Source organism: Podarcis pityusensis, assembly GCF_964106645.2.
Source record: "Podarcis pityusensis genome assembly, chromosome: 6".
Taxonomy (NCBI): Eukaryota; Metazoa; Chordata; class Lepidosauria; order Squamata; family Lacertidae; genus Podarcis; species Podarcis pityusensis.
The window spans coordinates 39,527,610-39,551,044 of record NC_138030.1 but is presented as its reverse complement, the minus strand read 5'-3'; the positions used below and the strand labels follow the sequence as shown (position 1 = coordinate 39,551,044).

At 43.8% G+C, this 23,435-nt stretch overlaps 2 protein-coding genes across 2 annotated transcripts in view; one reads left to right on the top strand and one right to left on the bottom strand.

The window, feature by feature from the left end:
* Window positions 1–470: 470 nt before the first annotated feature.
* Window positions 471–23,289, bottom strand: EIF2D (eukaryotic translation initiation factor 2D). Its single transcript, XM_081009064.1, has 15 exons — window positions 23,049–23,289; window positions 21,572–21,762; window positions 20,126–20,209; window positions 18,306–18,396; window positions 17,331–17,438; window positions 16,434–16,735; window positions 15,216–15,333; window positions 14,046–14,091; window positions 11,573–11,676; window positions 7,645–7,806; window positions 7,181–7,270; window positions 5,768–5,863; window positions 4,061–4,181; window positions 1,543–1,717; window positions 471–663 (listed from the first exon to the last, which is right to left on the bottom strand). Exons 1-15 carry the CDS (start codon window positions 23,102–23,104, stop codon window positions 593–595), a joined length of 1,815 nt encoding a protein of 604 aa, XP_080865190.1. The 5' UTR covers window positions 23,105–23,289; the 3' UTR covers window positions 471–592.
* The window catches only part of DYRK3 (dual specificity tyrosine phosphorylation regulated kinase 3), a 43,909-nt gene continuing 29,396 nt past the window's right edge, over window positions 8,923–23,435 (top strand). The window contains exon 1 of the mRNA XM_081009048.1: window positions 8,923–9,489. Coding sequence (XP_080865174.1) covers window positions 9,278–9,489 — 212 coding nt within the window. The 5' untranslated portion in view covers window positions 8,923–9,277. The remainder of the gene's footprint in view (window positions 9,490–23,435) is intronic.

Genomic DNA, 23,435 nt, shown 5'->3' with positions numbered 1-23,435 from the left:
GCTAGACGAAAGAGTTTTCCGTTTTGGAGGTGCTTCGCAAAACGAATCTCCGCAAAACGAATCTCCTATGGGCTTGCTTCGCAAGACGAAAATGTCTTGCGAGTTCCTGCGGGGTTTTTTTCCTCCCCCCCCCCCCCTTTTCAAAGCCGCTAATAGCGCTAATCTGCTAATCCGTCAATGGGCTTGCTTCGCAAGACGAAGACACTCACAGAACGGATTCTTTTCGTCTTGCGAGGCACCACTGTACCTCGGTTTAAGCAGGGAAAAGCGTTTGGGGAGGGTTGCCAAGGGAGGGGTAGAAACTGTACCTCACTATTCTTTTGAGTCCTGTAAAAAAGAAAAAGAAAACCAACCCCACAATCTTCAGCGGATACCCAATAGTTTACATTTGGACCTACTTGTACTAGAACAGTGCTCAGCAAACATGCTGAGGTGTTCCACAACAAGCTATGGAGATAGTCCAGCAAAGGTTATTGGGAAAAGTTTTATTTATAAATTCCATTATTTTATAGGTAAGGCAGCTGGATTAGTCATTTCTGTTGAATAAAATATTTATAAATAACAAAGTTCTGACTTTGATCTTCAGACCTGGCTACTTCTTCCGGCCCATCTTTGGTGCCATCTCAAGACCCTTGATGTATTTACGAGGTATCTGGTAGTCCTCTGGAACAAAGTCAACATGTAATCAATCTGTATTTGACAGCTCAAAAGCTTAACACAATAGGACCTGCAGCTTACTAAAAGAGTAATGTGCTCTGAAAATTCTAAAGCATTGTATACTTAGGGCACTCGCCTTACTAAAAAATGTACTTCTGTGCATTTTTAATTATGAATAAATATACATAGGAAGACATTGTACTTACTGTATTTGCTCAAATGTAATGCACACCATTTTTGGACAAATTACGTCACAAAAATTAGATTTGATGGTGCATTAAATTTGCGTAAATACGGTAATGTGGCAGCCCTAATTATCCACTGAATTACACATGAATAAAATAACTCTGAAGGGGAAATAGCACTTTGCTTTTTAGTTTATGTATAACTGTTTTCCAACAGCCTCCTCCTCAGAAGAGCACATCTTAGAAACTGATCAGAATATTGTAAAATCAATTTAGGCTGCAAGTAAAGCATTATTTGTTCACACATAATCAATAGGATAATGCTCCTGGGAAGATATTCCTAGGATTGCACTGTTAATCTAATAAGTGACTAAACCTTCAAAACATAATAAATGATGTTATGAGTTTGCCATGGATTAGGGGTGGAGAACTTCAGGCCTGGCAGCCAGACTTTGCATGCTGGGCCTTAGCCCTTTCCCTAAGCTACACCTTCCATTAGTGCTTTGCCTGGCTGGTATGTCACCTTGTGATGACGCCTCTTCTGAGCCTGAATGGAGACCGTGTGTGTGCATGCACATGTGCTAGCACCTGGCTTTTGCATTGCTGGAATATAAAGGTATGTCCATTGCTCTTCCTCTGACTCCACCCACCACTAGTGTGCTGCCCTGGCAGGTTCCCTACCCCTGATAAAGATACTTACCCACCAGCAGCTTAGCAAGGTGGTGGATCTGATTGCCTTGTACCTGGACCTGTGCTCTGTCCTTTGCTCCCGGAAGTGTGGTGACAGTGGCACTCGCCTGAACTTTTAGCTGGAGAAAGTTGGCAACAGCCTGTGGGTCTAGCCCATACAGCTCAAGATTCTTAATTATGGTTACCTGCAAACCGAAAGGAAAGATGGTATTACTTGGTTGCACTAATATACAATGCTCAATCATTAGTGTGCAATTTTACTTTCGTACATTCTTACAGGCTATGTGGTATCAGCAAAGTTATTTTCATAGGGCCTTTGCCTTTGCATATTAATAATACCTATGCTTGGAAATGAATAGGAGCAGTGCATGTTTGACAGCAGGCATATTGCACAACCTATGTGATTTAAGTGAAAGGCATACATAAATGCAAGAGACTAACTAAAGCATTGGGGTAACACTATCAAGGTTCGTCCTGCTTGGGGGTGGGGGGGAAACAGTGTAGCAACAGACCAAATCTTAAATGATTAGCTCATATGTTTTGCCCTAGCAGCTTAGGAGGAAGGGATGTTAATTAGGAAAGCGGGGGGTGGGGATAAATGCTAGCCAGTGGCATGGTCAGATTCACACATCACCCATTAGGGCAAAAGCAAAAGGCCCAGGCCAGGAAGCTCCTACAGAGACCACCCCACAACCAACCAACCCTTCTCTGAGGCTACTTCAGGACTTCCTTACCCAAAGAGGAAGGGAGAAGAGCCCAGGCATGCTAGCTTCTGTCCCTGGGGTTTGAAGACAGCACCACCAGCTGACTACATTTTGAAACACTAATAAAAATGAAAACTACTTTACATTCCTTCAGAGAAAGGCAAAAGAAATACCAATGTTAAAACCGTGCAAGGGCCCATTGCACCTCTTCTGACTCCCAACCCCTGGCTGAGTCATGGATAGCACTGGGCTGAATTAATCATCTCTACCTGAAAAAATTGACAACTTTGTATTGGGTTGGTTTATTCCTAGGGTCTACCTCTTGCACCCAAGCATGCTGGATACCATCAACACCCTGGGCCACCACCTTCAAGCCATAATGCTGCATCTGCGAGCTGCAGTTAGTTCAGGCCTACACACACACAGTTAATAAAACTATTATTCCCGTGGAACTCCCTCCCATCACATGTCAAGGAGATAAATGTATACAACTTTTAGAAGACTTCTGAAGGCAGCCCTGTATTGGGAGGTCTTTTTATGTCTGATGTTTTATTATGCTTTAATATTTGCTGGAAGCCACCCAGAGTGGCTGGGGCAATCCTAGTCAGATGGGTGAGGTACAAATGAAATTAGTATTGGTAATTAGTATGCACACACAGGGAACAAAAAGCTGCTAATGACCCAGGTACTCTTCCATGCAGCTCTTCCCCACAGTCTGTTTTAGCCTCTTCTACTGCACCTGCTTGGCTGCTCTTCTGGAACAGGGATACACATCCAAGAGGGCAACACTCATATTACGTTGCCTTCTATCGCTTCAGACTATTACTCTATCCAGGTCAGTAGCATCTACTCTGGCTGTGGGTAGGTCTCTAGTGCCTCACTCGGAGATCTTGCCCATCACCTGCTATCTGATCCTCTCCCCTGGAGCTGCCAGAGACTGAACCTCAAGACTTTTTGCCTGTGAAACATGTGCTGCACTCAAGCTATTGTTCCTCCCTTAGTTCTGCAACATGTGCCTTCCATCTTCCCGGAGCAGCGCTTTGGTGACACGCTTTCAGAAGTCTCTGTGCAATGTATATCTGACTCAGCTGCCAGTAGGTGCTTCCTACTATCCTTCTGAACTAGGGCCAACAGATATCAGATAAGCTCTATACTGAGAACTTCAGTTTATCTCCTGATCTGGCCTTCTCCGCCTTGCCCTCTTCACCCCCGGGTGGTTGAAATAAATTACAAACCATGCACCAGTGGCATTGTAAGGTGTCAGTGTACGTCTGGACCTTCTACCTGATACCCAGGGGTTCAGAGAGGAGGTAGGGCTATGACTTAAGCCCAGGAATGCCCACATGCTAGCCCAGTTGTCAATTGTTTTCTGGGGCAATAACTGCAGCTCTGGTAGTTATAGAAGAAGAGTTTGGATTTGATAACCCGCCTTTCCCTCCCTTTAAGGAGTCTCAAAGCGGCTAACAATCTCCTTTCCCTTCCTTCCCCACAACAAACACTCTGTGAGGTGAGTGGGGCTGAGAGACTTCAAAGAAGTGTGACTGGCCCAAGGTCACCCAGCAGCTGCTTGTGGAGGAGCGGAGACGCGAACCCAGCCTTCCCCGCTCTCCATGCCCCAAAAGTAGGATCATGGGCTCAACCTCTTTATTTTCCTCTCTCTGCATAACAGGGCTGGAGACTGCTCTGGAAATGGTGTTTTCAATGGGCAAACTTTCAAAAGATAGTGCAGTATTATAAAACATTTCAAAAGGCAGACCTAAAAAAAAAAAAAGGCAGCACAGTTTGGATGTTTCCACAGTAGACTAATTCTCTCCTTGCCCTTACCTTTTTATTGCACGATCTTTGTGCTATGTTTATATCAATGGGATCATTGTTTCCTTTCCTCACGATGGGGTCATGTCCAAAAAAAGTCACCTGATGGAAGGGCTGTAGTTTATCCAGACACCTGCCACAAAAGCAGCACTAAGATTAAGCCGATCCAGGACAGCACAGAGGGATGGCAGCTTTCTGGCTTAGCTATTCCTGCTATACTTAAGTACCAAGAACATTTATTCAAAGACTCAATCTGATACAGCTTGCCTTTATTCACCTCAGGCTTTTATTTATTTATTGAGTTTAAATTATTCTTCCCAATGGAGCCCAGGGTGGGAATCACAGCCATCACTTTTTTTAAAGCATTCTAAAAACAGTTACAGTTAACTTAAGAAAGAACTGTTATAGACAACTGCCAGGAGCAGTATTCTTCAGCCACCAAATGCCTGGGTGAAAGGTTGGTTTTAAAATTCCCTCTGAAAGTTAATAATGATGAGAGGCTGATTTGCACCCCATGTGTAGGCTGTATACTAGATAGAGAGACCAACAGGAATTAATTATACTTCATCTAGCAGCCTTCATCTATGTGATACATGATGCTATTCCATAACAGGATTATTCTGGGAAAATCTCTACTTAAAGTACTATCAGTATTATGTCTTAAAAGGTTTTTGTGATTTTTAACAGATGACACTGCCAAACTGACATAGTTACGTTATTATCTTTGTACCTCTCCTAATTCCAAAGACTTTTTAAAAAGAAAATATTATGATCCTCAAAGTAACAGAAGAGAATGGGGAGTTTTAGAAGGTCCCCAAGAAGCCAAGCTTGTTGTGTTGACTTTTACGGTGGCCATGCCTGCCCATCATGGGAAGCAAATTATAAACCATGGCTTACCAGAGCAAGCAGCTGCTCACTTGCTTCCACTTTATTCTGACCCACCTGGAGCCAGGAAAAGCAAACTGTGAGGTGAGGCTTAGCATTACCAGTGAACCAGGACTCAGGGTTAGCTTCTGTCCCCAGGAGGCCAAGGTTGGTTCTTGGTCTGTGGCTCGTCATTTGGTTGGGGAGAGAAACGGCAAGTGGAACACTAAGCAGAAGGTGTGGGGGGGACCTGAAGGGCCCACTCCCTTCTGGGCCATGGGCCAATTGTGGGCAGAGTCAGAGAAATAAGTGCACATTTCACTTTTGCATGGTTTATACAGACACTTGCATACCCTCGGCATCCATGCAAGCCAAAGGCACTATCAGCATTCAAGGACATGTTTTAGCCAAGCAAAAACACTCGGGAGTGCGATGGAGCAACAGTGAAGGTTGTGGCTGAAGGAGAGAGGGTGTGCTCTGGAGTCCTCAGGGCTACATTTGGCCCCCATGCCTGATGTTCCTCAACCAAGCACTAAGCCAAGCTGTGCAGTATGCTTCTCTCTTGGCTGAAGAGTGAGTGGAGAAAGGCAAGGGGTCACTGAACAGCATGAAGTAATCCATAAGCTATGGCTTACCATGATGTGCAAATCAGGCTACTGTGTCATAAAATTCCAGTCCGCTTACATAACACAAAGCAACACAGCACTAGACCTTAGTGACAATTTTAACCTTTGAATGGTTTGGGTTTAACCTCCTTTTGCAAACATTAAAGATACCATAATACATAGTGGCCTGCATTATAGGAAATACTGAGGCAAGTATATGAAGCAGCAGTAGGAATCACTCCCCCCTCACCTGCTCAGGAGATTGTCCCATGTGAGCTTTGAAATTTCATCCTGCTCAGATTTGTCCAACAGACAATCGCACAAGATAGGATCCACCTTTATAAAGCTGTAACAAAGGAAGGCAGATTTAAAGGTCTGTTCTCAGCGTGATCACTCATCACCTGAACTGGAAATGCACCAATATCAAGAATGTGTAGCACTCTACAGATTATAAAGATCACGTTTGTCTCTTTAGCACTTTGTTGTTAAAAAGTACAAAAGGATTTCCAAAAGTCACACTGCACTTGCACTATTATGTGGTAAGTTGGGTGCTAAAAACCTTACTTGACTGCCGAAAACATGAGAAGGGGTTACATAAAACAACATGTCCTCTTTGCTTGTAGATTATGTCTGAGTATGTTGCTTGTCAAGTGCTGTTTTTGCATGTACCTCTCTTAAAGATAATTTAATGTTTAAAAATTCTTTGCCAAGTTAATCAAAGGTCACCTGTTTAGCTAATCAAAACTTTTAATGATTAAGCTAACAGATCAACCTACAGAATCATATCACTAAAAAAAGTGATATGATTAATCAACTAAGATGTCTTTAATCTTGTGGCACTCCTAAATTATCCACGAGGTTACCTTACCCTACATGTGCCCTCTCGACTGCTTCGATCGGCGGAATTGGCAATCTACAGATGCCACATAATACCCACTCCATGTAAGAACTTGATCATTTAGTGGCAGCACCTACACTTTGGAACTCCCTGCCTATTGATATCAAGCAGGTGCCTTCACTGCGTTCTTTTCAGCACCTGCTAAGAAACATTCTTGTTTAGGCAAGCCTACCTAGATGCTTAGAAAGTTGATGGGAATCCTAACTGGTTTTAGTATTTAAACTTCTTGTTAAACTATTGTACAATTTTCCTGAATGGGGTGGGGTGGGTGAGTTTTAATCAAGTGGTGTATACATTCTATGAAATAAATAACAAAATAAATCAGGAAAATGACCACTAGTTTAAAATTCTATTAGGCACAATATATGGGATACACCTGCACGTGTGTGTGTGTGTGTGTGTGTGTGTGTGTGTGTGTTTGCACACAAACTCTTGTTGAGGTTGGATATACATTTGAGCACAATCAACACTGCACTTGGGCCCATCTATACTGCAGAGGTAAATAAGAGAGGGACCAGGACAGGGTGCATGGTCCATCTGACCTGAGTGTTCATACTTGGCATAAAGGGACTTGTGATAGGAAAGAGTGCCTGCCCTTTCTAGTAGCATTTCCCACATGTTTTGACTTAGCGCTGTAATGGTGAACCACGAGCACAGGAAACTCCTGTGCAAAATCATGGCTGCAGCTATCTCTCGCTATCAGTACAGAGCAAGGAGAGTAGTGTTGCGATCTCCCTACTAAACAAGCTTTGGGGTTTTACATACTTTTTGTTTGTTTCATCAACCAACTCATTAAACTTCACATAGTTGATAACAGCATTTCTCACTTCACTGCTGGACAGGGTGTCGCCTTTCCTGGAGGAAAATTGAATCTTTGTTACTTGCTAGGTTGCACTTCGGAAGGAACAGCAAATGATCAGCTTTTGCAAATTGGCTATTTTAAGTGGGGGAAACACTCCAGTAAGGAAGCTGTTCCCTTCGTTTAGAACACCACTACCACCATACGGGAGAAATGGTCCAACCAAACCAAACTATTGAACTCAGCACCCAGAAACATTTGTGTTTTTAGAGTCAGTTATTTTTCCGCCGGGCAGGCCATTCACTCTGAAGTCTGCTACACACTCACACACCCATTTAAGGACTTTCTTGGCCCATCATGTTCTGCAAGCAACAACAAGAACAACAACGTAGGGAACAAGTCAAGTGGTTCATTTTCTTATATTACTTACTTATATCCAGACTCTTGGAATAAGGGAGCCATTTTGGATGAGATGCCATAGAGTGGTATGATTTCAGGACAGTGGTACGGCTGTTCTCCATCACCACTTCTGCTATCCTGGACAGACAATTCAGATGCTGCTATTTCAATAGGTACTACAAAAGACCTAATGCTGAAAATCAAAGCAAAATATTTCACAGAGTTTATTACCATTTCATCATGACGGCTATTCCCGTTCATGACTGAGAGACAAATGAGTATAGTGTTGCGTCCTTGTCATCTCCTAGGACATAGGCACCCAAGACCATTCCTCTCATTGCAATAACACAGTGCAAAATCCCTCAGCACGTTTGCTTACACAAAGTGGAAGCACCTTTCTGCCTCTGCTTCAAGATGGTCCACAGAACAGATCATCATCTTGAAGCCATATGCTCCAGCAGCAACCTAGTGTTCAATAGTGGAATGCTGTGGCACAATATGGTGTCTTGGCCTGGCTTCCCATCCTACTCTATGCTGCAGGGCTTCCAGCACGAGAGCCAGTGTGGCATAATGGTTAGTGTGTTGGACTAGGAACTGGGACAGCAGGGTTCGAATCCCCACTCAGCCATGAACCTCACTGGGTGACCTTGGGTCAGTCACCATCTCTTAGCCTAAGCTACTTCACAGGTGAAGGATGAAGAAAACCTTTGAGATCCTTGAAAGATAAAGGTGATATATAAATGTAAATAATACATAAAGCCACGCAAGACCCAGGGAAGAGAATTAGCGCACAACCCCAACTTTCTTAGCAGCAAAGGAAGATAACTGATAGCTTAGAGTGAGTATCTCTGCATGTGTTCTAATATGCACAGAGGAGCCATGCAAGGACATAGGAGTGCCAGGTACATTGTGCAAAAGGAAAGGCAGTTGGAAACTGTTTTTCAGCCTGTGGGCCACAGTTTCTTCTGGGAAACCTTCCAAAGGCAACTTCCCAGGGGTAGGTGGGGTCTGAGGCAAAAGTGGGTGGAAATTGTACCTTTGTAGAGTAGGCTAGTTTCTACATACGCTTGTGCACCCATCTCGATCCTCCATCCAGATAAGCAAGAGGCATTCCAGCCAGGAAAGAAGAAATAGTGTGAATCATGACCAGTGGAGGATGTGACTTGGGGAGCATTCCAAGGGTTAAACAGACAGATCTGGGCGGCTGCATCTGGCCCCCTGGACCTGAGGTTCCCCACCCCAAGGAATTGCATTGCACGTACCCAGGTCAATCTGATACTGGCCAGGGACAATGGCAGTCCTTCTGAAAGTTCTCTGAATAATTCTAAAGCAAGCCAAACAGAGCACCCTAGACCTGGCCTCCAAAGAAGCCAATCCTTGGAGGAGAGAAAGCGTGGAGAAATGATCCAAAGTCTTAGGTGTCTCTTTGGGCTAAGTTCCTATGTAGACCTAAACTAAAGCCCACCCGCCCCCACACACTCTGCCAAGCCTTCTCGACATCACAAGCGCCCATTGTGACAGAGGAAAGGCACAGCCCTGCCTGTTCCAGCAGATAACAGCAGGAACCTCGCCATCCAATCTACCAAGGAGGCACACAAATGAGACCTTGTAAAAGATACTGTAAAATGCGAGCTTCACAATGCTATCTGTATGTGACATCATAGATGGGCGGGGGAGGAGACAGTGTGGAACCCCCCCGAGGGAACGAAGCCCAGCAGCCCAGCAGCAAGGAGCAGAGCCCAGACATGGTCCCCAAGGAGAAGGGAGACGACGGGCTGCAGTGCATCTTCATTACCACCAGAGCATCACCACTTCTGGTGGAAGTTGGAGGGAGGCTGGCAAAGCGAGCATGGGCAGCGGCAGGCAGAGAGGACAGGTAAGCACAGCCAGTCCAAATTTTTAAGAGGGGTTGGAGTGGGACTTCTGTGTGGGGTAGGAAGGGGATGGGCCTCTAAGCCCCACCAGTCCCATCAAGCACCTCCCCATTCTCCTCCCCTTTCCTTTGCCATTGCTCTGCAACCTTTCCCATTCCCAATACTTCAGTATCTATAGGTCTGCTGACAATGCAGCCACAGGTCAAGTGGGTGGGCCCTTCCAGAGGCAATGGTGACTATAGTGGTAATAAACTGTGTCACTCTGGATACGGAAGGAAAGTGGGTTTGCCAAAAACTCTTTAGTGCCTTCAACAAGTGAGCATCAAGGATAGGTTTCAAAAAGGTGTGCCCTTCCCGGTTGCAGCAGTAGAGAGAAAATGAAAGCATTGCTTGCTAATTGTTTCCCTGATATGGTGCACGTCTTAAAAGGCACAAGAGTCCTAATTAGGCCTGCAGTGGTCAAAGCAGTTATGCCAGGGGTTGCCAACATATATGCCCAGAGACGCCTTCCCTGGCACCCACATCCTTCGCCTGCTGACATTAGGCTTGAAGGAAGTATTCTACTGAACCCAAGAGAGAAGGTTGCTGTGTGAGCTTAGCTGTGGTGCCACAGAAGCTTTTCCACTTTGCAAATGTGCCTATGGGCCCAAAAGGTTTGGCAACCCCTGGGCTTTGCCATGCAGGCATTATCGTTGGGCTTGTTTCTTCTCCAGCAGTGATGTAATAGTATGACTCAAATGGTGAACTGTGGAAGACTGGAGCAATGGTAGAAACATTACAACTTTTTCTGAATAAGGAGAAACTAAACTGTAGCAATGGAGTTTGACAAGAAAAGGCAATTTGTTTTAGAAAAGTGTTCTGTATCTATGGACTTGACAGTAAAGCAGTGAGTTTCTAACAGCTGATGCAAACAATACCTTGGCTCAGTTTTAAAATGTGGATTTAGCAAGGGATAACTTTGTAAGTGAACATGTTTGACAGTTAAGAAACCAGGATTCTAGCCACAGCCTGGGTGATTAATGCAAACTATTGCTGTTATGTCTCCGGAATTACCTATTAACTCAGAGTTTAAGAACTGGCTTATTTAGGTTGCAACACTGGGAGTAAGTCCTACTGAATTCAAAAGGGCTTACTCCTGTTAGCTCCTTATAGGAGCAAGCACCACTGGAATCTACAGATTCTGCATTAAACCAGTAATGAAACACTCCATTTGTGCACAGCTTCCAGCAAACAACCTCTCCTCATTAGTGCAGATCTTAATATCTGTACTGATCAAAAGTAACATGAGAAGAAGCCTAAAGCAAAGAGATGCCTGGAGCATTAGGATACATGCCCAACAACCACTGATATTTTAGTCTCCATTAATGCCCTTAATGCCTTTTGCCAACGAACTTATTATCACATTATGAAATGATACACTGTTATGATTCACCACCTGCAAAGTGGGGCTTGCTAACAGCATGCCTTCAGAGGGGCTTACTGACATCACACATCAACTTATTGGTGCCAAAAGTGAGCCTTGTCCACCTGCCAAATTTCCGGCTTGCCAGCTAGAAAGCATAACTTTACACCTCAATGTTTGCTTCCTTTGCAAGCCATTAACAAACACACAAACACCTTGTTCCCTAATTGCCTCTGCTGTGCATTAATGCCATCCTCATTCCTATAGTGCTTCCCAGCATGCATGTGCGTGTGTGTACATACACACAAACACCCCTCTCATCCGTGGAGCTTATTATTAAGCATGTTGGATTCTTGTAAGGACATGCACATCTTTCCTCATAAATAGATCTTTCTTGTACTGCTCTTTGTGGACAGCAGCATGTTTACATTTCTGACTTCTCTAAATCAACTTGAGAGATAGCAGCTTATCTAGGATATTACCTACAATTACACATCTTCCACGCGAGAGATAAAATACCTTTCAGACCAAAGAAAAAGAGCAACATCTCTTCTAATTAGCTATTGTGCTCTTAAATGCAGCTCAGCTCATTAACCAGCATCATCACAGGAACCCAAACCATCCATTTAGATCTTCTCCCTCAGTAATTTGACTTTGTTTGCACAGAACTGAGATTCTCTTACCTTTCATGCCTCCAGTCCACATTCACAATGCTCTCTACTCCCTTATTCAGTTCCTTCACCTGGAGGATATTTTGTTGCTGCATTGACTGCAGGAACTTGGAGAACTAGGAGAGAGAGAGGCAGTTAAAACTGGGATACAATGGTTTTAATGGTAGGTTTATTGTAGCTGTGAGAGACAGAATAACAACAGGAAAACCCCCAGAAACCCAGAAGACAAATGTCAGAGATTGATGTGCATTATAATGAATGAAATAAGTATTTGATCCCCTATCAACTAGCCAGATGTCAGGCTACCTGGTATCTTCACTGTATGTAACGAGCTGAGATTAGAAGCGCCTGCTGTAAAGGAGAGGTCTTACCTGTAATCTCAGCTCGTTACAGTACCTGTACAAAAGACACCTGTCAACAGAAGCAATCAATCCAGCAGATTCCAAACTAGCCACCATGACCAAGACCAAAGAGCTGTCCAAGGATGTCAGGGACAGGATTGTAGACCTGCACAAGGCTGGACTGGGCTACAAGACTATTGCCAAGCAGCTTGGTGAGAAGGTGACAACAGTTGGTGCAATAATTCGCAAATGGAAGAAACACAAAATAATTGTCAACCTCCCTTGGTCTGGGGCTCCATGCAAGATCTCATCTTGTGGAGTTGCAATGATCGGGAGAACGGTGATGAAGCAGCCCAGAACTACACGGGGGGAAACTTGTCAATGATCTCAGGGCAGCTGGGACCATAGTCATCATGAAAACAGTTGGTAACACACTACATCATGAAGGACTGAGATCTTGAAGAGCCCGCAAGGTCCCCTTGCTCAAGACAGCACATGTACAGGCCTGTCTGCAGTTTGCCAATGCACATCTGAATGACCCAGAGGAGAACTGGGTGAAAGTATTGTGGTCAGATGACACCAAAATCGAGCTCAAATCAACTCGCCATGTTTGGAGGAGGAGGAATGCTGCCTATGACCCCAAGAACACCATCCCCACCGTCAAACATGGGGGGGGACATATTATGCTTTGGGGGTGTTTTTCTGCTAAGGGGACAGGACACCTTCACTGCATCGAAGGGACGATGGACGGGACCATGTATCATCAAATCTTGGGTGAGCACCTCCCTCCCTCAGCCAGGGCATTGAAAATGGGTCGAGGATGGGTATTCCAGCATGACAATGACCCAAAACGCATGGCCAAGGCAACAAAAGAGTGGCTCAAGAAGAAGCACATTAAGGTCCTGGAGTGGCCTAGCCAGTCTCCAGCCCTTAATCCCATCGACAATCTGTGGAGGCAGCTGAAGCTTCGAGTAGCTACACATCAGCCTCGAAATCTTACTGACTTGGAGAGGATCTGCAAAGAGGAGTGGGACAAAATACTGTATTTTTTGCACCATAACACTTTTTTCCTCCTAGAAAGTAAGGGGAAATGTCTGTGCGTGTTATGGAGCGAATGCCTGCGGGTGGAGGGGGGGGATCTGCTGCAGTCGTGAGCAGAGGATCCATGGTTCCCCTTCCTTCCCTCCTCCATGGTTACAAAGCATGGATCCACATGGATCCTCAGGATTTTTGCATTGGGCTACTCCAAACTCACTGTCAGATCACATGTCTGTGGCCACAGCATGAACCACAAAAATCATATATCCACTATTTTGTTTAGAATTTTTTTTTCTGGTTTTCCTCCTCTGAAAACTACATGCATGTTATGGTCTGGTGCGTGTTATAGAGTGAAAAATATGGTACCTCCTGAGATGTGTGCAAACCTGGTGGCCACCTACCAGAAACGTCTGACCTCTGTAATTGCCAACAAGGGTTTTGCCACCAAGTACTAAGTCATCTTTTGCAAAGGGATCAAATACTTATTTCATTCATTATAATGCACATTAATCTCTGACTTTTGTCTTCTGGGTTTTTGGGGGTTTTCCTGTTGTTATTCTGTCTCTCACAGCTACAATAAACCTACCATTAAAATATGGACTCGTCATTTCTTCGTCAGAGGGCAAACGGGCAAATTTAGCAGGGGATCAAATACTTTTCGCCCTCACTGTATTATGCACATGAAAAATGAAACAAGCAGTATTCTGGTGTAATTTTTAAAGTTTGGTTTTGTTTGGATATATATTATGTTGTAATTAAAAAAACAACTTATGTTTTAATGATACCTGTATAGTGTTTTTAAAAAAAATTATTTAAAACCCCGCCAATGCAATATTAGGCCAGAATTTTACAGTTGTTTTCAAATTACTATGCACACTTACTTCTTAACAAACATGTATATGATTGTGCTATTAACCAGCAAAATCATCTGAAGATTTCTCACACATCAAGGATCTACATGCACAAAGTGCCTTTGTAGGAAGGGGTCACAGCTTTGGGGCAGATGATCTGTGGTGTATGCAGAAAATCCCACATTCAATCCAATGTTTCATTATTATTTCTTTCCTCAACCTTTCACGGTACAGAAAAGGACAACAACTACTCACTTTTTTGTAGCTTGATTTCTTTATGTCTAGTTGTTGACCTTGTGGACTGTTGGTAGATTGAAAAGAAAAAAACACACAATTATATGCAAGAAACAAGAGGAATTAGGCCTCTCTCATTTTTGGTGACATTTAAGAAAAAACATGTTTTGTTTCCAGGCTTCTCCCGCTAAAATATTCTTAAAACATGGGCACACAGATTGGAAAGAATTTAAATGTCATATAAAGAGAGCAAATGGAGCCTCCTTCTCCATCACAAATTCAAGCATAAGTACTTAAGAATCTGCTGAATCAGGCCGATGGCCCATCTTGCCCAATATCCTGTTCTCACAGTGGCCAGCCAGATGCCTGTGGGAAACCTGAAAGCAGAACCCGAGCACAAGAGGCCTCTCCCCTCCTAAGGTTTCCAGCAACTGGTATTCAGAAGCACTAGTGCCTCTGATTGTGGAGGCAGAGCTGAGCCATCAAGGCCTGTAGACTTTGATAGCCTTATCCTCCATGAATCTGTCTAATCCTCTTTTAAAGAGGTGGCCATCACTGCTTCCTATGGGAGCAAGTTCTATAGTTTAACTATGGCATTTATTTTATTTTCGTTATGCTTTTACTGGAAGATAGCTTTAGCTCTTCCTTATGAATCATCAAGAGACAGGTGAAAACAGAATACCTTATCAAAGTTAAATCAGGCCAACACATGAACAAAAGTTTAACCTGTGTCATATCTTGAGTACAATGGTACCTTGGGTTAAGTACTTAATTCGTTCTGGAGGTCCGTTCTTAACCTGAAACTGTTCTTAACCTGAAGCACCACTTTAGCTAATGGGGCCTCCTGCTGCTGCTGCGTTGCCAATTTCTGTTCTCATCCTGAAGCAAAGTTCTTAACCCGAGGTACTATTTCTGGGTTAGCGGAGTCTGTAACCTGAAGTGTATGTAACCTGAAGCGTATGTAACCCAAGGTACCACTGTATGCCTTAAAGCAGACTCTGACCCATGCAGAGTTCGCCTACGAGTTCATACAGTGACAATGGCTGAGGCACAGAGTCCTGCATACATGCAAGGCTTCTACTCCTGACTCTGGTGAACAGTGTTCTACAAGCACATTATGCTCCATTTCCACATTTCTCAGCCAGCAACACGGCAGCTCTGCCAGCTTGTAGAAGATCTTACTACACGTACCAACATGCGAACATGTAGTTGCGGAGAAAGGTGCTGGTCAGTAGAGGGAGCTCTGACTTCTTCACTTTACATTTTAAGGCGTGGAAGAAGCATTGGTGAAGCAATGCATCCATTTGCTCTAGAAGAAAAGACAGAACCGTTTGTTCTCTACAAGCAGTGCTATTTTTCTAGAAAAAGAGGTGCCAGTACTCACCATGAACGCATCCCTTGTTCTCTTATAAAGGCAATGGTGCCCACCTGAGAGGTGCTGGAACCGAGTTTTGGTGAGCTCTAGCTTAAAAAATAGCCCTCCCTGCCTACGAGCCTCTGCGCAGAACGCAACATGGCTTAGTTCACAATGTGTCCCTGCCACCTTGTGAACCTCTCAGCTCCTGCCTATGCCTACGTGTTGTTTCAGTGTTGAACAGGGAAACAATTTCAGTGCCATGCAGCGTGGTCACAAGCTATGAACTTCCACATACAAGCCTTTTGGTGGCTTATCCCTCTTCTTTGTCTGTCACGAAAATATAGCCACATGAGGCAATAAATGAAAGGAAGAACGTTAAGTTCAGCATTGTCTCTACCAACATTCAGTTTCAACAGAAGAAAGCTGACACACTAGCAGTGAGCACAGAGCTTAATGAAAGCTTCTTTCACATTACAAAGTTAGTAACAAGGTATAATGCCCTATACAAGACATGGAGTGTGAAGGGGATACATTTGTTTGGATTTTGTTGCTCATCACATGCACCATCAGTGCATATGCTGCAGGGAATCATGGTTACACGTGTCCTATAATCTACACACCTTCCATCCACCCCAAAAGACTTGCATTAATCTCACACATTACATCAGGGATGTGCAGCCTACAGCCCTCCCAGACACTGTTGGACTTTAATTCCCATCAGCCCCAGCCAACATGGACAATGGTCATGGACAGTGGGAACTGTAGTCCATCATTCACCTAAAATCAGGATAGAGGGCATGTGGTCCTTCAGATATTGCTGAAGGACCATCTCCCATCATCCCTGACCCTGGCCATCCTAGCTGAGGCTAATATGAGTTGAATTCCAAAGATTTCTGAAGGGTTACTGGTTCCCCATTCCTGCATTATACGGCACATTGAAAATGCACAGAGTATATATGTTTAAGTTTGTATAAATGAGCAGTTCTGATCAAAAGGTTGTTACTAGACCTCGTCTAGAATGCAAATCCCTGTATATAACCCTATAATTTTACCTTGTGGACTCCTACTGTCTTCTACCTCCTGAGGAACATCTAGGTTGTCCTCTTCAGTAGTTTCAGCAGCACCATTTTCATTAGGTTCCTCTTTTTCTGTCATGTCCACACTCTGAATAGCATCTTCCATGTTTAGATTTCTAATCCCTGTCTGCAGGCATGGGTCAATAGGGTGGCTGTTTTCCTGTGATTTGCCTTCCCCTTCTCCAGCCTCTTGCTTCTCCTCTTCAGCATCCATCATCTCTGAAGACTCTGCTTCTAAGGGGACTATTGTTGGTGGGCATGACTTGTCACCAAACTCCCTTTTTCAATTTAAAAAGAAACAACAAAAGCAAATGGCACAATAAGACTTGCCCCAAATTTCAATTTCAGCAAAACAGAAACTCAAAGCAAAAAGTCTAGACTGGGCCAGTTAAGCTATGAAGTTGTGGAGAACCATTTTCTTTACTGTAAAGATTATGAGCAAAACAATCTGGAAAAACTGACCACACCATCACATTTATTTAATGCTATGCAAGGGGTCAGCTGACTGCCGTAACTCCAGCAGGACCTTAATAATACAATCTCTCTCAAGTCCTTAAGCTGACTTTCAAGTAGTGTGTGGCCTAAAGTTATATTCATTCATTAAAAATGTTTTTCAGGATGCACTATAGAAGAGTTCTCAGTGTCGCCACAACAGAAAAGGTTCAGAGTTTTCTGATTTGGTGCTGTGGAACTGAACAGTTTTTCTTAAGTGCTTGTCAAAACCATGCACCTATGCTTAGTTTCTACTTGCATCCTTCTTATACTTTGCTCAGGGCTCACCCTTCTCTAACCTGAGTCTTGGATTAGCATGGGGGCAAAAGCTAACCATGCGCTATTGTGTAAACGGTCAAATAGTTTTGGTGATACACCTACCATAAGTGATCCATATATGTATGCAGCACTGTGAAGCCTTTTCCTTTCATTCCAGCTGCCACCATCTCTGTAGTGGACATGGTAGCTATGCCAATGGCCACAGGGGCACTGAAAAGTAAAGAGAGTATAGCATAAAGCAAACAGCTAAATTCTTACTCCAACTAAAGCAGCTCCCAGCTGAGGAATCTCTCTCATTTCAGACATGACGACCAAACCATGGTTTGGCTGTGTTGATAACATACTTAAGGCTCTTGTGCCCCCTCTTCTGCTTGCACACCACAGTTCAATCCTGCACTTCTTGGATTTTGGTTACCACTGTTTGCAAAGTCATAGATTTCCTCTAAACAAGAATTGTTCAAACCGTGGTTTCCACTTCAGCTTTGGAAGCAAACAAGTTTGCCTGAATCAGCCATCCAAGCAAACTACGGTTACTGGAAAACAGTCTGTGTTCCAAAATATGCAAGAGAAGAAGGGAATACACAACCCTTAAGCATATTCATGAAGAGCTGAGATGTCTGAACTGGCTAATGAATAATGCCCCACAATGCGTTAAAATCAACCCTGCTGCTGGAAGCCCCAAATTGTTATGGTGAATCCATAGAAGGCATACACTGTGGCACACAATCAGAGTCAAAATAAATGGGAGTCTCAGAAGGCATCCCTGTTTTCTACTTGCCTTCTTTTGAAATCCAAGAGGGATGGGACAATCACATACCTCTACATTCAGGCAAGCAAAAGCCAATGGCCCATTGTAGTCAGCCAAAGGCTCTCGAGAAGGGCACAGGGCACAGCTGATGAGGGGTGCAGCCTAAGTGGGGTGCAGCCTAAGGAAAATCGTGAAGGCCAGTATGACAGGCCTGGCGGGCCACATTTGGCTGATTCTCCCACCTCAATTTCCGGTCTCAAAATGCATTCTAAGAACCCCCTCAGAAAGAGGTAAATCTTTTTAGCATTAGCCTTCAGGAGAAATCATACCTGTTTCCCACCAAGGTGATGGCACAGAGAGTACCCCGATCTACCTGAGGAAGACCATAAGAGGGCACTACAACCCCTGGAAGCATTAGATCTGCGGAAAAGACCCTATATTAGCATCTTAGCAAAATCTTAAAGACACAAGTCATCCCCTTGTCCTCCACTGCTCTTTTAAAAAACAAAATTTGACAAAAATACTGCTTTCAATGTCTACATGAAACAAGGGATTCTCTTGGATGGCTTCAAATCTCGGCCCTAATTGCCAGTGCAGCTCCGATCAGCCCTGCTACCATCAATTCTGCCGCCACAAAGCCAAAATGTATCAACTAAAATGTCAATTACACATTAGTTATAAATCACAACTTTTTCTTGAGTTTGGAACATTTTTATTAGAAACCAGGACTGAGAGATATAATACTGGCTTTCTACTTCAGGCAGTAATAAAACTCAGTGTTCTTTTAAAAAATAGTTAATAATAATAATAATAGTAATAGTAATTTATTATTTATACCTCTCCCATCTGGCTGGGCTTCCCCAGCCACTCTGGGCGGCTTCCAACAAAATATTAAAATACGGTAAGGCATCAAACATTAAGAGCTTCTCTAAACAGGGCTGCCTTCAGACGTCTTCTAAAAGTCTGGTAGTTGTTCTCTTTGACATATGGTGGGAGGGCGTTCCACAGGGTGGGTGCCACTACCGAGAAGGCCCTCTGCCTGGTTCCCTGTAACTTAGCTTCTCGCAGTGAGGGAACCGCCAGAAGGCCCTTGGCGCTGGACCTCAGTGTCCGGATAGAACGATGGGGGTGGAGACGCTCCTTCAGATATACTGGACCGAGGCCGTTTAGGGCTTTAAAGGTCAGCACCAACACTTTGAATTGTGCTCGAAAACGTACTGGGAGCCAATGTAGGTCTTTCAAGACCGGTGTTATGTGGTCTCAGCGGCCGCTCCCAGTCACCAGTCTAGCTGCCGCATTCTGGATTAGTTGTAGTTTCTGGGTCACCTTCAAAGGTAGAGTGCATTGCAGTAGTCCAAGTGAGAGATAACCAGAGCATGCACTACTCTGGCGAGGCAGTCTGCTGGCACATAGGGTCTCAGCCTGCGTATCAGATGGAGCTAGTAAACAGCTGCCCTGGTCACAGAATTGACCTGTGCCTCCATGGACAGCTGTGAGTCCAAAATGACTCCCAGGCTGCACACCTGGTCCTTCAGGAGCACAGTTACCCATTCAGGACCAGGGAGTCCTCCACACCCACCCGCCTCCTGTCTCCCCAAAACAGTACTTCTGTCTTGTCAGAATTCAACCTCAATCTGTTAGCCGCCATCCATCCTCCAACCGCCTCCAGACACTCTGACAGGACCTTCACCGCCTTCACTGGTAAAAGGTACAAACAGGTAAAAGGCCTGCAACGTTAGAAAAAGTTTTGCTGGGTGTCTAAAAGAGTTGGTTAGAGGCATTCCATAAGCAGAGCACTACAGCTCTGGAGGCACTTTCTCTCTGGTTGTCACCCTCTTCATCTCTGATGGCAGAGGTACCCAAAGAAGAGCCTCAGAAGGAGATTCTAACATTCAAGCAGACCAGGCTTTATTTAGACATTATTTTTCTTCCTAAAGGGAAAAAAGGCCTTGAATATCTCAGTTTAAACTGTCATGTCAATGACAAAATCAATTTATTTACCTGGAAATAAACCTCACTGCCTTTCAAAGGACCTTACATCCAAGCAGCATGCTTAGGACTGCAATATAACAAGCCCAATCATGAGAACCAGCTCCACAAGGCAAATGTGCAGTGCCATGCAGAATGGCTTTGAGATCCGTTCCCTTACCTGCTCCTCCTGCTAGTTTGTGCAACACAGGTGGCCATGTGGAAAAGGCGGGGAGAAGGTGAGGATGAGACCACAGGGCGTACACTGTTCCAAAAAGAAAACAAAATGCTTGTGGAATTCCAGCATGACACACTTTACCTGCCTCCATTCCTCAGAACTGATAACCATTAATCTGAATTTAAAATTAGGAAGTAGAGCCTGAGACAAAATATTGCAGTGTGGGAGTGCTCGTGCTCAGGATTCTAGCCAGGATTCATTTTTCAGGATACTCCATTCTGTTCCCCTCCCCACCTTATTTTCTATTACCCTCCCCTCCCACTGCCAGCAATCAAGACAGCACTCCATGGCATCTCAGTGCAAGTAATTCCCATTGGACTGTTCCCCTTCCCCCTGGGTTTTCCTCCCTTATGTTATTTTTAACTTCCAAACCTTGGGGGGGGGTGCAAGTCTGTTGATATCTCCCTCTTGTCTATTAAGCAATGGCACACGCAGCCTCAACACTGGACATTTTCCTTTACTTAAAAGTATTTGTCTTTTTTCAGCCAGGAAAAAAATCCCAGACTGGCTTACACGCATAAATAAGACAGACATAGGAACAATGATGGTAAGGAACCAGAACACACAACCTAGCTTCTGTTTCAAGATATTTAAACCCAACATGTAAAAATAATGTGCAGTGAGAAGATAGATCGGTCTAGTTCAGACACAATAATCTTTGGCCAGTAAGCCATGGTTTTTCTGCCTGAGAACAAGCTGCGTACCTCTGTGCTCCTTTATCAATCCTCTGCTCAGTATTAACTTGAACCAGTATTAACTTGAACATAGCAGGAATTGTACACCTGCTGCTGCACTCATAATTCTTTCTGAACAACCAAGGCTGGAAAGCAGAATCACCTATCAACTCTTGCCTATGCAAAAGTTAAAGAAGAGAGCCCTCTGCCTGCCACCCCATAGCATGAACTACATGAGCCCTATTCAGGCATTCACTATCCAGCTTAACTGAACACATGAGGTGGTCAGCTTAGGCTAGCTCCCCTCTCCTCACTATTCCTGCCACCCTCCACAAATTCAAGGGTGACTATCTGTAGAAAGGAAACAACTCTGATTATGCCTTTGAAATTGTGGAGTGAGAGTGAGATAGAGATGGAGGAGTTTGTGTCCACTCTCCCACTCCCCTCATGTTTATTTTAGCGAAATAGTGAATGCCTAGACAGAGCTGTACTAGCAGTGTGTGTTTCAGGGAGGGACAATTTATGAATCAAAGACAGTAAGTTGCCTACCTCTGATTGAGCACATTTATACCATAACTGACACTCTTCTCATTTTAGATATGGGAAATGGAGGCTTAATATTATTTTGCAACTTGGCCAAAGTAAAACATCAAATTTAACTCAAACCTCCCCAGACCCAGAACAGCAAACTGCCTGCAGAAACATATTTCTGTACCTGTTGGATACAGTCTCTTCTCCATTTCAAAAAGGACTGGTATTCTGCCATTAGCATAGACCGTGAGAGCATCTCCTTTGTGAGCATACAGTTTAATTATATTCAGCTCTTCTTTATTCGGCACAATTTCAGATAGCTGTTCAGATGTGAGGGTGGGAAAAGTTGCTGCGACATCATTTCGTAATTTCCTCCTGCAAGGTCAACGACACAATTCCATTATCTAAATGATTAAAATCATTTTTAAAATCATTTTAAAAAAGGTGCCCAATTATCAAAGCCATTCCATTATCTTAAATCAGGAATGCCAGGATAATGCCCATGGGTGTATGAATGTCTGCAGAGGTCCTCCCTGATGCCCACAATTCTCCTCCCCCAGCTGAAACTGATTTTTAAATAAACATTCTGTTGTACCCAATAGAATACTTTGGTCTATGTGTGTGGTGCCCATGACAAGTTTTTGATGGCAGTTTGCAAATTTGTCATTTAATATATTCTTATTTTTGCTTGGTCTCAGTTTATTATGTCTAGGGAAGTTTTTAATGTTTGATGTTTTATTGTGCTTTTAATTCTGTTGGGAGCTTCCCAGAGTGGCTGCGGAAACCCTGCCAGATGGGCAGGGTATAAAATAATAAATTATTATTAATTAATAACAACTCTATTACTCTAAATCTTGGAGGAAGGCACATATTCAAGTTTTAAAAGACCAAAACCTTAAAAAGACCTTCTAAATATGCATGCCAGAGAAATAAAACAAAGCAACTTATTTATATCCCAACAATCACTGTGAAGCCATAACCCAAGCACTGAGCCCGGCCTTGGCTGGGGAGGGCGCGGTATAAATAAAAATTATTATTGTTATTATTATTATTACTGATCAGCCATCAATCTCTGCATTCCACATGACGCATAAAATTAACACATACCGAAGTTGCACTCTGAGGAAGGCATAACGTCATTTTTTAAAGTGTATGTTTTCCGCTAAATGTAATTTTAAGTAGCATCCTGTAAATCTTCATCATGCTTGGTTAGAAAGCATGGCTCTCTACAACCAGAGCCAGTGCTACCACTAGGCCACCTAAGCAACCACCTAGGGCTCAGGCCTCAGAGAAGTGCAGTGCTGACCTTTGAAGGGCAGAGTTTTATTCACAAGATTGTTCAATATAATTTATGTGCTAAAACATCTTCTTTTGTACTTGAGAAAGATAATCAAAGATTGTTGTATTACTCAACCTTGCCATTTGAAATAAATTTAGCTGTTTCGAGTTTTGTGCTTTTCATTTCATTTTTTTTCTACAAGGCATCGATTTTTGAAAAGTGAAGTTAGCAATTATTTATTTAAAAAATAAATAAATTTGTGGGGTATTGCAAGCAGTGAGCGTTGCCTAAGGCGCAAAACAGCCTGGCACCGGCACTGTTTAAAAACGGATTAACGACCAAGGTAAATGCCTTGAAGGAAAAGGAAACAAGACAAACTTACCTATCAGACCCTTTGATAGCAGTATTGGATTTAACTCTGAAAGCTTTGGCAAACATGGCCAAAGAAATCCCAAGGCTTCCGTTCTGGCAGGTAAAGAAATATCGCGGTTTACTGTCCGGTGGGGCGTGGGGGACGCGTTAGAAAACAACACCCATTAAAGCGGCACTTTAACACACAGCTGCCATAGCGTTGGTGCCGCAGCAAAATGAGTCCGTGGGGCAACTGCTTGATCTCTCCAGCCGCGGCTGCTTCCTGCTCTGGTGACGTCAGAGGCAAAGGCAGCGCGTGATAGGCTGCGCTTCCTGCCGCTTCGTTTTTGCTCCACGTAGAAAGAGAGACTGGGCGGGATCAAGGCATCGTTTGTTGCAGCGCGAGCTCTGCTGGAAT

Bases quoted from the DNA above. Each gene is read 5' to 3' on its own strand.
- EIF2D (XM_081009064.1), bottom strand. From the start codon at position 23,104: ATGTTTGCCAAAGCTTTCAGAGTTAAATCCAATACTGCTATCAAAGGG. The intron at 16,736-17,330 runs GTAGGTGTATCA...AAATTGAAAAAG, and splicing joins ACATATATGGATCACTTATG to GGAGTTTGGTGACAAGTCAT. The intron at 664-1,542 runs GTAAGTATCTTT...ACTTTGTTCCAG, and splicing joins CCTTGCTAAGCTGCTGGTGG to AGGACTACCAGATACCTCGT.